This window comes from Trichomycterus rosablanca, chromosome 13, assembly GCF_030014385.1.
Source record: "Trichomycterus rosablanca isolate fTriRos1 chromosome 13, fTriRos1.hap1, whole genome shotgun sequence".
In the NCBI taxonomy this organism is placed as follows: Eukaryota; Metazoa; Chordata; class Actinopteri; order Siluriformes; family Trichomycteridae; genus Trichomycterus; species Trichomycterus rosablanca.
In genome coordinates, this window is record NC_086000.1 from 4,403,019 (window position 1) to 4,417,598 (window position 14,580).

At 47.9% G+C, this 14,580-nt stretch overlaps 1 protein-coding gene across 1 annotated transcript in view; it reads right to left on the reverse strand.

Annotated features, from left to right (window-relative positions):
* ush2a (Usher syndrome 2A (autosomal recessive, mild)) overlaps nt 1-14,580 on the reverse strand; it is a 226,484-nt gene that overhangs the window by 184,119 nt on the left and 27,785 nt on the right. The window contains exons 9-12 of the mRNA XM_063007063.1: nt 11,389-11,482; nt 7,570-7,765; nt 5,423-5,553; nt 2,417-2,612 (exon numbers count right to left, since the gene is read on the reverse strand). Of these exons, the coding sequence (XP_062863133.1) occupies nt 2,417-2,612; nt 5,423-5,553; nt 7,570-7,765; nt 11,389-11,482 (617 nt within the window). The remainder of the gene's footprint in view (nt 1-2,416; nt 2,613-5,422; nt 5,554-7,569; nt 7,766-11,388; nt 11,483-14,580) is intronic.

The window sequence follows — 14,580 nt, forward strand, 5'->3', positions numbered from 1 at the left end:
TTTGTTAGCCCCCTTTGATGCGGTTCTTCAATGGTCAGGACCCCCACAGGACCACCACAGAGCAGGTATTATTTAGGTGTTGGCTCATTCTCAGCACTGCAGTGACGCTGACATGGTGGTGGTGTGTTAGTGTGTGTTGTGCTGGTATGAGTGGATCACACACAGCAGCGCTGCTGGAGTTTTTAAACACCTCACTGTCACTGCTGGACTGAGAATAGTCCTCCAACCAGAAAACCAAGCCAACAGCGCCCCGTGGGCAGCGTCCTGTGACCACTGATGAAGGTCTAGAAGATGACCGACTCAAACAGCAGCAATAGATGAGCGATCGTCTCTGACTTTACATCTACAAGGTGGACCAACTGGGTAGGAGTGTCTAATAGAGTGGACAGTGAGTGGACACAGTGTGTGTTGTGCTGGTATGAGTGGAACACACACTAACACACCACCACCATGTCAGTGTAGTGCTGAGAATGATCCACCACCTAAATAATACCTGCTCTGTAGTGGACCTGGGAGAGTCCTGACCATTGAAGAACAGCATGAAAGAAGGATAACAAAGCATGTAGAGAAACGGACAGACCACAGTCAGTAATTGTAGAACTACAAAGTGCTCCTATATGGTAAGTGGAGCTGATAAAATGGACAGTGTGTGTAGAAACAAGGAGGTGGTTTTAATGTTATGGCTGATCGGTGTACTTAGTCATTTAAACCCACAATTGTTGGTGTGTGTTGCAGGCATCAAATTAAGGGACTAAATGTACCTACTTCTCAGAAAACGGGGGTTTGGACATTACTAGAAGGTCAAATCTGGGTCAGCCGCCGGTGTGCACGCTGATAAATCAGGGATTGTGTAGGTGTGCGTGCGGCCGTTCGGGTGCGTACGCGTGACATGGGCCGATGCGGCTCCATCAGTACCGCTCCTCTATGTAATATTGTCATGCATCATCGTTTCGGAGCGCATTGGGTACACGGAGCACTCGGAGCGCTTGATAAATGTCGGCCTGGCGAAGCCGCCGGTGGCCTCGGATGAGGCGGAAATAATAAACTGCCGTAATCAGACCTAATTTCGGAGAAATACCTACGGGAGCCGCGGACAAAAAAAAGCACGTCTTCAAAGCGGCGGTTCTGTGATAATCGACCCGGTGTTGGGTTACAAAATTAAAATCAGGTGGGTTTTTGATATCCTGTAAGTAATGCGAGCTTGTACAGTATTTCATGAGGAACATCAAAGGAAGGGTAAAAAAAATGCAAGAGACTTCTCACTTTGTGGACGGGGTGGAGTCACGCCTGATTAGGAACGGTCCTTCCCAAAAAGTACTGAATACAATAAATGAAGTGATTTACATTGGCGGCATTCAGCAGACGCTTTTGTCCAAATCAACTGAACACAATTGAAGCAACTGAGGGCTAAGGGCCTTGCTCAGGGGCCCAACTTGGTGGTGGTGGGGCTTGAACTGGTACCCATACCGCTGAGCAAACGCTTGACCCTTTTAGCGCGTCCAGAGCTGGGATCTCGAATACATGGTATCAAATCACAGCTCTGCCTGCCGTCTAAGGCTGAGCGGCCACATGAAAAACGATTGGCCTGTTGTTCAGATAGGGGTGGGATAAAGCCGGATAGGGGCTCTCTCTCATAACTAATGCAATTACGACCTCTGCTGGCTGACTGATGGCGCCTGCACAGAGACGAGGAAAAGAGTGCACTCATCAGGGTGTGTCTCTCCGTACACAGTGCTGATCCGCATTGCACTCGTCAAAGTGTAAGTGATAAGATGCATACGGCTGCTGCCCACGTGTCGGAGGGGACGTGGGTTAGCTTTGTTCTCCTCAATCGGAGCGGGGATCGGCATTGGTGGAGAGGAAGTGTGACGCAATGGGGCAATTGGACGTGCTAAAAGGGAGAAAATGCATAAATAAAATATATTTAAAAAAAAAGTTGGGACAGAGGCAAAATGAGTGAAGTTACAGTGTTCTGAAACATTAAACCATGAGCAGGTAAATTGGTAACAGTTGTCAGGCGCTTCAATCAGCCTAGAGTCGCATTTGCAGCGGTATTGAGGAACCCTTGTAGCCTCCCTCTAACCCTCCCTCAGGCACGGCCGATTGTGCCTGCTAAACTAGACTCCTGATTGACCTTTTCAAAGTGCCTCCAATGAGACGGACTGTTTAATATGAGGCTTAACGTGACTTATTGCACCAAAGCAACAAATACGACAAATAAAGACGTTCTTCCTCTAAACAGAGCTGTGGCCCCGTGTCTGTGGCCCCGTGTTTGCTTAACTCCATCTGGCCCCCAACATGAAAAGTCTGGACACCCCTGGTTCCCGGGGATGAAGAATGATTAAGGTGCAAAAGCACTGAACTGGAAAGCGAGTGTGTGAGTGAGACAGAAAGCCAGATGCTGCTCGATACCTACCGATTACGTTGCTCTTGCACTGGCACTGCCCTGAGTCTTGGTGACAGGTAATATGTGGCCACTCTGTCCCGGCGACGTGGCAGTTACAGGTGAGGCAGCCGTCGGCCAGCTCTTCCTGAAGCTTGTAGTAGCCGCGCTGGCACTGATTGCACTCTCGGCCAGACACGCGTCGCTTGCACTTACACTGGCCCCCCGTCTGTGGAGAGAGGGGTAGAGAGCCCAATTAGGAAACTCCGGCAGCTGAGTGTGAGTGCGTGTCACGGATGGTTGCTTTACCCGCCCTCCCCAACCTCCGGTCCGGGCTCCACTGGGAGGCTTTTTATCTCCATTACTGGGGTGAGTAAAGGGAGAGAAGGACGGGGGGGGTGACTCCCGTCACCGGCGCATACGCGGCTTGTGTGTTATCTAAACAATAAGCTGGAAGGTTACGAGTCAGGTGCAGGTTGAGGGAAGGGAACATATGGTCGAAAGTATGTGGACAGCATTTGAAATCTGACTGATCTAAGGGCTTTGAAATTATTAGCCCCCCTTTTTTATGCCACACATGAATATAGAAATAACATACACTGATCAGTCATAACATTAAAACCACCTCCTTGTTTCTACACTCACTGTCCATTTTATCAGCTCCACTTACCATATAGAAGCACTTTGTAGTTCTACAATTACTTACAAGTCCGTCTGTTTCTCTGCATGCTTTGTTAACCTGCTTTCATGCTGTTCTTCAATGGTCAGGACCCCCACAGGACCACCACAGAGCAGGTATTATTTAGGTGGTGGGTCATTCTCAGTACTGCAGTGACACTGACATGGTGGTGGTGTGTTAGTGTGTGTTGTGCTGGTATGAGTGGATCAGACACAGCAGCGCTGCTGGAGTTTTTAAATACCTCACTGTCACTGCTGGACTAAGAATAGTCCACCAACCAAAAACATCCAGACAACAGCACCCCGTGGGCAGCATCCTGTGACCACTGATGAAGGTCTAGAAGATGACCGACTCAAACAGCAGCAATAGATGAGCGATCGTCTCTGACTTTACATCTACAAGGTGGACCAACTAGGTAGGAGTGTCTAATAGAGTGGACAGTGAGTGGACACGGTATTAAAAAACTCCAGCAGCGCTGCGGTGTCTGATCCACTCATACCGGCACAACACACACTAACACACCACCACCATGTCAGTGTCACTGCAGTGCTGAGAATGATCCACCACCTGAATAATACCTGCTCTGTGGTGGTCCTGTGGGGGTCCTGACCATTGAAGAACAGGGTGAAAGCAGGTTAACAAAGCATGCAGAGAAACAGACGGACTACAGTCAGTAATTGTAGAACTACAAAGTGCTCCTATATGGTAAGTGGAGCTGATAAAATGGACAGTGAGTGTAGAAACAAGGAGGTGGTTTTAATGTTATGGCTGACACTGCTGCTAATAGCAATCCCAAATATGCAAGGCACATATCAGTGCACCCTTAGTGCAGGTCCCAAGCCAGGATAAAAAGTCAGGGTGGGGTCCTGGTTAGTAGCCGGTGTCTGGCCTCGTGTGCAAATTTACCAAAATACGAGCAAATAAGAAGGGGTCGAGTGACCGCACACAGTTAATAATGGTTCATTTAGTCTGCTGCAGGCACTGCCAGTTATGCCCACTAGTATTAATGAGGGTGTCCACATACTTCTGGCCATTCGATGCTGCAGTACAAAAAATAGGATCAGAACCAACAGGATACCGAAGAACAGCGATGCTAATAAATGAAAGTCAGGGATCGCTGTGAATAATGCAAGCGTGCTAACATGCCTCCATTAGTATTCATTGTTAGCCGCATTAGCATTTTTCAGGCGCTGCTTTAGCTATCAGTGAATGTTGCACTCGGTTGCCAGGCGATCGATAAATTAACCAAAAGCTATTATTCTTTGTCTGTTTTATTAGCAATGCGACGAGCTTAGAAAGTTCTGGATCCGCCGTGCGCCGTACACGCGTCACCTCCGGGCACCCGGCGGCGGTGGCGCGGCCCGACAAATGAAGCCGTCAAGCGGAGTGAGGAAATAATCATTCGCGGAATTTAAATAAGGTAACAATCCTAACGCGGGTCTGACCCGGGCATTGATTTCGAATTTGTCATCTAGTATATCTATCGACACGGATCCGCCCCGGTTCAGCGGCGGAGCGTTCGTGATCGGCGCGAAGATGTGGGGGGGAGCGGAGGGGGGGTGGGGGTCCTGAGAGGAGGCTCGGCTAATGACACTTTTACGTACTCGCGGTGATTCTGTACTGTTCTGAACGATGAAATACGGCGCTGTGAATACTAAAACATCTGGCAACCTCCGGCAAATAAATTGATGCAGCTAAATTCACTTCACTACACGGCCAAAAGTATGTGGACACCCTTGTTCGTTTAGAATCCTCCCCACTTGTTTAAATGTGTAATTGGTTGACTAAATGCTGGAGCAGCTTGTTTGTTTACAGCCCCTGCTCAATCTTTGTAAGCACGTCCTTTTATCTGGTAGCATGTAACAGCTGGAGCAGCTGGGGTTTTGCCCCCTGATTTCAGTTTTAGTGCCAATCTAGCTACACCCGCCCTCTTTTCAACGTGAAATTTGATTGGTTTAGAGATCCTTGTCTTACGCACGGTGGCTCGTGGGTAGCACTGTCATGGGTTCGATCCCCAGGTGGAGGGGTCCGGGTCCTTTCTGTGCCGAGTTTGCATGTTCTCCCCGTGTCTGTGTGTGTTTCCTCCGGGAGCTCCGGTTTCCTCCCACAGTCCAAAAACATGCAGTCAGGTTATTATGAGACACTGAATCGCCCTATAGGTGAATGGGCGTGTGGCTGGCACCCCGTCCAGGGTGTTACTGTGTGCCTTGCGCCCATTGAAAAGCCGGGATAGGCTCCAGCCCATTTAAAATGCAGGGTGTAGAGAGATCACTAGGTTTTCAGACAGACAGACCCTTTACTTGCTCCCAGAAGAGTGGAGGCTGTTATAGCCACATGCTCATAATGTATGTATATCTTACCTGGTCGCACTCCTGGCTGCCTCGGACAGTTCCGGCGAGGTTGCATTCGCAGGGTTTACACGCATTCTCAGCCCAAAGTGACGCACCAAGTTCTCTGTAGAAGAATTTCCTGCAGCGCTCGCAGTTCCTCCCTTTGAACCAAACATATGCACACACGTAAGACTTTATAGTTCTACAATTACTGACTGTAGTCCATCTGTTTCTCTGCATGCTTGGTTAGCCCCCTTTTACTCTGTTCTTCAATGGTCAGGACTCTCCCGGGACCACTACAGAGCAGGTATTATCTGGGTTGTGGATCATTCTCAGCACTGCAGTGACACTGACATGGTGGTGGTGTGTTAGTGTGTGTTGTGATTGTATGAGTGGATCAGACACAGCAGCGCTGCTGGAGTTTTTAAACACCTCACTGCTGGACTGAGAATAGTCCACCAACCAAAAATATCCAGCCAACAGCACCCTGTGGGCAGCGGCCTGTGACCACTGATGGTCTAGACGATGACCAACTCAAATAGCAGCAATAGATGAGCGATCGTCTCTGACTTTACATCTACAAGGTGGACCGACTAGGTAGGAGTGTCTAATTCACTAATTCACATTAATTGAGTGGACACGGTATTTAATAAAATGGACAGTGTGTGTAGAAACAAGGAGGTGGTTTTAATGTTATGGCTAATCAGTGTATATACAGGGGTTGGACAAAATAACTGAAACACCTGGTTTTAGACCACAATAATTTATTAGTATGGTGTAGAACCTCCTTTTGCGGCCAATACAGCGTCAATTCGTCTTGGAAATGACATATACAAGTCCTGCACAGTGGTCAGAGGGATTTTAAGCCATTCTTCTTGCAGGATAGTGGCCAGGTCACTACGTGATGCTGGTGGAGGAAAACGTTTCCTGACTTGCTTCTCCAAAATACCCCAAAGTGGCTCAATAATATTTAGATCTGGTGACTGTGCAGGCCATGGGAGATGTTCAACTTCACTTTCATGTTCATCAAACCAATCTTTCACCAGTCTTGCTGTGTGTATTGGTGCATTGTCATCCTGATACACGGCACCGCCATTGGATGCACATGGTCCTCCAGAATGGTTCGGTAGTCCTTGGCAGTGACGCGCCCATCTAGCACAAGTATTGGGCCAAGGGAATGCCATGATATGGCAGCCCAAACCATCACTGATCCACCCCCATGCTTCACTCTGGGCATGCAACAGTCTGGGTGGTACGCTTCTTTGGGGCTTCTCCACACCGTAACTCTCCCGGATGTGGGGAAAACAGTAAAGGTGGACTCATCAGAGAACAATACATGTTTCACATTGTCCACAGCCCAAGATTTGCGCTCCTTGCACCATTGAAACCGACGTTTGGCATCGGCACGAGTGACCAAAGGTTTGGCTATAGCAGCCCGGCCGTGTATATCGACCCTGTGGAGCTCCCGACGGACAGTTCTGGTGGAAACAGGAGAGTTGAGGTGCACATTTAATTCTGCCGTGATTTGGGCAGCCGTGGTTTTATGTTTTTTGGATACAATCCGGGTTAGCACCCGAACATCCCTTTCAGACAGCTTCCTCTTGCGTCCACAGTTAATCCTGTTGGATGTGGTTTGTCCTTCTTGGTGGTATGCTGACATTACCCTGGATACTGTGGCTCTTGATACATCACAAAGACTTGCTGTCTTGGTCACAGATGCGCCAGCAAGACGTGCACCAACAATTTGTCCTCTTTTGAACTCTGGTATGTCACCCATAATGTTGTGTGCATTGCAATATTTTGAGCAAAACTGTGCTCTTATTGCTCGCAATGTGCAATTAATGAAGATTGGCCACCAGACTGGTCCAATTTAGCCATGAAACCTCCCACACTAAAATGACAGGTGTTTCAGTTATTTTGTCCAACCCCTGTATATGTATATACCTATGTATATACAGTATATACTGTATATATACTGTATATATATACAGTATATACTGTATATATACTGTATATATATACAGTATAAATATACAAAAGAGCATCCGAAAGGTCGGTGCATGACTCTCCATGTGTGAGACTGGCCTCACGTGCAAACCACCAAAGTACGACGATCAAAAGGGCGTCGGCTAACAAGTCAAACACAAACAGCACTGGTAGAAACGTTTGACAGCTACCTGCGGTGTTATGAGCACACTCGTCACACACTCCTCCTCCGCCGCGGAAGTGTTCCTGAGGGTGAGGGTCCACGCTGGCATCGTAGTGGCAGGAGGCGACATGCCCGTGGCACTGGCAGGGTCGGCAGTTGTACGCCTGCTTCTGATCGCCCGCTCTGAACGGCTTGTCGTTGAAAAGCGGGGCGCAGCGTTCGCACTGTCAACGGAACAAGAGACACACAATTCAATTCAACGCAATTCAAAGCAGCCAATCCATATACTGGTATGAGAACTCAAAATGAAATTTGTTCAGACATGACAACATGAACAAGTGAGAAGAAGCAGCCCCACCCACATCATCAAACTTCATCCTGATTGGTTCAAATCCAGTAACACATACACCATTTAGCCAAAAGTATGTGGACGCTCCTTCTGATCCTAATTCGAAATGTGTTCTAGCTACACCTTTTGCAGACACGTCGGAGCCCCGCTTGAATATCCAGGTTGGTAATTTCATGCTGTCCAGCTCGGCCCGACCTTTAGCCTCTCTCCAAAAGCTCTGCCATAGCGGCCTTGCTAACACCGCGTGGTCGCCACCACGTACCGTTGCTCTGGATAAGGCCATGGCGTCCGCGGGGCAGCGTCCGTGCCTGCATACCAACACAATGACATTCCACTCCGACTTAAATTAAAAACAGTTCTCTTACACATGATGGATGGGAACTCTTACCCCTATTTTTATGCATAAGGTGCATAGTGGACCCTAAAATTGTCCCAAAAATGTCATACACCTGTAGGGGAGACAGCCAGACGTTTCACTACCGGCGCTCGTATTCAACAGAGTAGCTATGGCTGGACTTGCAGAGGCTTACGGTCTAGACGGCAGCTAGACGTGAGCATCCAAGAAAAAGAAGAACCTCATACTCTACATTTCAAGCTACGTAAGATCTGGACGTGTAATGATACCCCTTAGCCAACTATGTTTACCTACATTAGCTATAGTTGTTCATGTTCCAGGGGGTTGAGGTCAGGATAGACCCTCCTCAATCTTTTAGGACAGGGGTAGAACTTTTAATGTCCTGCACAGAACCCCTGACCTTAACTCCTTGACCTTAAACAACTGTTAATGAGTGAAAAATCAATGTCCACTATGTTTGTGAAGCTTTCCAAATATTTAGAACACTGTTATGTGTGCAAAGGGGTGAGTCAATGCTTAAGGTTAAGGAATGGGTGTCCAGCAAGCTTATGGTCAAGTGTAACTTACTAAATAAGCAGGAGGGTGGACTAAGACACTCATGCCACTTAAAACTTTACTGTCCAGAAGCGGCATCGACTTCTCTGGGCTGGGAGGCATCTAGGATGGACCATCACACAGTGGAAACGTGTATTGTGGTCAGATGAATCAGCACTGTGTGCTCCGGACCAAAGACAAAAAGGACCATCCAGACTGTTATCAGGAACATGTCCAAAAGCCAGGGTGTTATGGTATGGGACTGTGTCAGTGCCCTTGGCACCCTTGGCGAAGGTCATTTACACTTCTGTGATGCCGCATTAATGCAGAAAAGTACATTGAGATCTTAGAGCAACACATGCTGCCTTCAAGAAGTCATCTTTTCCAGGGACGTCCATCAAGACGATGCAAAACCACATGCTGCACACATTACAACGGCATGGCTGCGGAAGAAGAGGGTACTGGTACTGGACTGGCCTGCCTGCAGTCCTGACCCGCCCCCAATAGAGAACGTGTGGAGTACTGGTGCACATCTTAAGACGTGTGGGACAAAATAAAACCTGAAACACTAAATCACTTGGTCTCCTCGGTGCCAAAACGTCTTTTAAGTGTGGTGAAAAGGAGCGGCAATGTTACAAAATGGTAAATGCTTTACTGTCCCAACTTTTTTTGGAATGTGTTGCAGGCCTGAAATGCAGGAATGGATGTTTATTATATCTCGGGTTCATCCTGTCTGCAATCAAATCTAAGTCAAAGTAAATGTAAGAAACTCTGTGTTTTTTTTATTATTCGCATTTTCCATGCTGTCCCAACTTTTTCTGATTTGGGGTTGTATATGCTGCCTTCGACGACCGTGACCTCGGGTGCATCTCGAAGCCAGCTGTGCAGTGTTATATGCACTAGGGGTCAAGACCCTACAGATGTTCATCAGCCTCGATCGCGAACTAACTTTCCGGTGTGTGTGTTCGACGCTCCCCGGTTTTGTTCCCGTGAATGCGACAGCGGCGCGCAGAGACTGGCCGTGAATTATGCATGGGCCGTGATGAATGATTCAGATCACCAAACATCAGGTTTGAAAGTTTAATACGGGACCGTGCGGCGGTGTGTTCACAGTGCTGGAACACAGACTGTCTGTGTCTGTGGGGTTGAGAGAGATGTACATCGATCAGCCATAACATTATAACCACCTCCTTGTTTCTACACTCACTGTCCATTTTATCAGCGCCACTTCCCATATAGGAGCACTTTGTAGTTCTACAATTACTGACTGTAGTCCATCTGTTTCTCTGCATGCTTTGTTACCCCCTTTCATGCTGTTCTTCAATGGTCAGGACCCCCACAGGACCGCCACAGATCAGGTATTATTTAGGTGGTGGATCATTCTCAGCACTGCAGTGACACTGACATGGTGTGGGTGTGTTAGTGTGTGTTGTGCTGGTATGAGTGGATCAGACACAGCAGCGCTGATGGAGGTTTTAAACACCTCACTGTCACTGCTGGACTGAGAATAGTCCACCAACCAAAAATATCCAGACAACAGCGCCCCGTGGGCAGCGTCCTGTGACCACTGATGAAGGTCTAGAAGATGACCGACTCAAACAGCAGCAATAGATGAGCGATCGTCTCTGACTTTACATCTACAAGGTGGACCAACTAGGTAGGAGTGTCTAATAGAGTGGACAGTGAGTGGACACGGTATTAAAAACTCCAGCAGTGTCACTGCAGTGCTGAGAATGATCCACCACGTAAATAATACCTGCTCTGTGGTGGTCCTGTGGGGAACAGCATGAAAGGAGGCATACAGAGAAACAGATGGACTACAGTCAGTAATTGTAGAACTACAAAGTGCTTCTATATGGTAAGTGGAGCTGATACAATTCTAACAGGGCTTTGGGGCTTGGGAGCAGCACTTAAAGCGCACTGACAAGTGTGCCTTCCAATGACTGGGCTGTTTCCAAAGTCCCGCTGGTTGGACATTGGGGGCAAACCGTAGCCCAGTGGTTATGGACCGGTACTGGACTAGTAATCAGAAGGTTGCTGGTTCAAGCCCCACCACTGCCAGGTTGATGCTGTTGGGCCCTTGAGCAAGGCCCTAAACTCTCAGTTGCTCAGACTGTAACTGTAAGTCACTTTGGATAAGGGCGTCTGCCCCTGGATCTCAGGAGTACTGCTGCTATAAATCAGTTGTATGGGGTTATGTGACATGGTATGCCAACCGAATTTCCTGGCTCCTGTGCCACACAGTCCCATGTTCCTGGAACCAAAAGTTCTAACACACTGAGTGTGTACGGTGAGCAGCTCATGCTTGCATCACCGGAGCTTTCCTAGAGATATAATTACCTCTGCCGGACTCATCGGTGAGAAACCCGAGGGCTGATGGGACACACGATTAGAGCTCTGCTGCCCACAAAACCACTTCCTGCTCTTCCTACCCCTCTCGCTGCCCACAGTGTCACTGCTTCTCTCTTTCAGGTAACCAGATATGCGTGTTTTAGCCCTGGATCCTTCCATTAAGGGCGGCTCTTGAAGGTAATGTTCATTAATGGGAACTCTTGCGTGTCGTTGGAGGATGTGGTTGATTTAGGGGGAAAAAATAAGGCAGGACTCACGTTATGCCCGACCGTGTGACTTTCTGGGAGGCAGGCGCAGCGGTAGGGCTTCACGCTGGTGTCGCAGGTGCTGGCGTGGCCGTGGCACTCGCACCTATAGAGGAGAGATGCATGATGGTTTAGACTCAAGGGCTTTGTAAGAAAATAAAAACAAATAAAAGCTAAAAAGAAATGTTATGGGGTTAAATCCCCCATAATGGCACAAATACAGGCAACAGATTTGAAGTCTGCTGGGGTGTTTCTATACCCAGTGGTTAACCACATGTTTTGGGTCTGTTGGGGTGTTTCCATACACATTAACTGTTTTGGAGAACACCCTTACAGACCCAAAAACATCTGGCTAACTACTGGGTATAGGAACACCCCAGCATTTCAACAGACCCAAAAACATCTGGCTAACTACTGGGTATTGGAACGCCCCAACAGACCCCAAAACATCTGGTTAACTACTGGGTATAGGAACACCCCAGCATTCCAACAGACCCAAAAACATCTGGCTAACTACTGGGTATAGGAACACCCCAGCATTCCAACAGACCCAAAAACATCTGGCTAACTACTGGGTAAAGGAAAAACCCCAGCATTCCAACAGACCCAAAAACATCTGGCTAACTACTGGGTATAGGAACACCCCAGCATTCCAACAGACCCAGAAACATCTGGCTAACTACTGGGTATAGGAACACCCCAGCATTCCAACAGACCCAAAAACCTCTGGCTAACTACTGGGTATAGGAACACCCCAGCATTCCAACAGACCCAAAAACATCTGGCTAACTACTGGGTATAGGAACACCCCAGCATTCCAACAGACCCAAAAACATCTGGCTAACTACTGGGTAAAGGAAAAACCCCAGCATTCCAACAGACCCAAAAACATCTGGCTAACTACTGGGTATAGGAACACCCCAGCATTCCAACAGACCCAGAAACATCTGGATAACTACTGGGTATAGGAACACCCCAGCATTCCAACAGACCCAAAAACATCTGGTTAACTACTGGGTAAAGGAAAAACCCCAGCATTCCAACAGACCCAAAAACATCTGGCTAACTACTGGGTATAGGAACACCCCAGCATTCCAACAGACCCAAAAACATCTGGCTAACTACTGGGTATTGGAACGCCCCAACAGACCCCAAAACATCTGGTTAACTACTGGGTAAAGGAAAAACCCCAGCATTCCAATAGACCCAAAAATATCTGGCTAACTACTGGGTATAGGAACACCCCAGCATTCCAACAGACCCAAAACATGTGGCAAACTACTGGGTAAAGGAACACCCCAACCAACCTAAAAACATCTGGACCTGCCAAAAAATGACCGGGGTTTGAGATATTCCTCTTTATGCCGTACACACCCGCCCTGTCTCCCCTCCCTCTTTTGATTTTTGTCGGCGTTGGCTTTCTCTCCTCACATTATTTCACCATGTGCATGAGTAATAGGACTTCTCCATTCAACATTTATAAATGCCAGTGGAAATATCATCTCCGGGACGTGACGTTCAACACACAAGCGGACAGGTCTCCATCAAAGCGAAGCAGCCACCTACGGGTCATTCCTTTAATTATTCATCCTGGAAGGTCCGGCGTCCGAAACGAGGGCCCTTCTCCTCGATCGGGCCGGTAAACAGGACAGACAAACAGAAGCTGAGAGCAGAAAAGCGTGGAGAGCTGTCGTTATAGCTGCAGGTTATTACCGCACGTGTGTACGAAGCTGACGCTAATGCTCGCGGATGCGGCTTGACACCCTGTCAGAACACCTCAAAGGCAGAATTTACACACATTTTTAGCCCCCGCCGATCCCCTCCGGAGGGAAAATCCAGTACTGTTTACTTTCTGTGCCTTTGTCTTGCCGGCGTGTACTGCCGTGACACCTCTGACGAGACGGAACAAATTGGAAATGAAAGGAAAAAAGCGCAAGTGTGGGGAAAAAAAGCACACGAGACAGAAAAACCTTATTGACTAAAGATATTTTATCACTGCAGTGTCACAAATCACACTTTAAAAACCCTGCAATTTAAATACCCTTTAGTATGGAAAAGTGATGCTATACACTGATCAGCCACCTCCTTGTTTCTACACTCACTGACCATTTTATCAGCTCCACTTACCACACAGAAGCACTTTGTAGATCTACAATTACTGACTGTAGTCCTTTTGTTTCTCTGCATACCTTTTTAGCCTGCTTTCACCCTATTCTTCAATGGTCAGGACCCCCACAGGACCACCACAGAGCAGGTATTATTTAGGTGGTGGATCATTCTCAGCACTGCAGTGACACTGACATGGTGGTGGTGTGTTAGTGTGTGTTGTGCTGGTATGAGTGGATCAGACACAGCAGCGCTGCTGGAGTTTTTAAATACCGTGTCCACTCACTCCACTCTATTAGACACTCCTACCTAGTTGGTCCACCTTGTAGATGTAAAGTCAGAGACGATCGCTCATCTATTGCTGCTGTTTGAGTCGGTCATTTTCTAGACCTTCATCAGTGGTCACAGGACGCTGCCCACCGGGCGCTGTTGGCTGGATATTTTTGGTTGGTGGACTATTCTCAGTCCAGCAGTGACAGTGAGGTGTCTCATACTCATACCACTCATACCAGCACAACACACACTAACACACCACCACCATGTCAGTGTCACTGCAGTGCTGAGAATGATCCACCACCTAAATAATACCTGTTCTGTGGTGGTCCTGTGTGGGTCCTGACCATTGAAGAACAGCATGAAAGGGGGTAACAAAGCATGCAGAGAAACAGGTGAACTACAGTCAGTAATTGTAGAACTACAAAGTGCTCCTATATGGTAAGTGGAGCTGATAAAATGGACAGTGAGTGTAGAAACAAGGATGTGGTTTTAATGTTATGGCTTATCGGTGTACACTCCAAACATGGCTAGTATGCAGGGTTACAGGGTTGCCAGATTTTAGCTACGCTGAGGCTGGACACAGACCGAGCTCTCTGCAGGGCTACCGGCTTGATCTGGCGCTCTACAGTCTCAATTACTAGTGTCGAAAAACAGGGCATACTAAGAGCGTATAGTGATCTTCCGTTGTGTATTAAGTCTAACAGTCTCTGTTGGAATCCGCCAGTGTCCAGTGAATATCAGAGATTCACAGTGGGTGTCGTGGATAACGTAGGGGTCCACGAGCAGGAAGGGATTTGACCAAAATGGAAGGTTTATCACGCT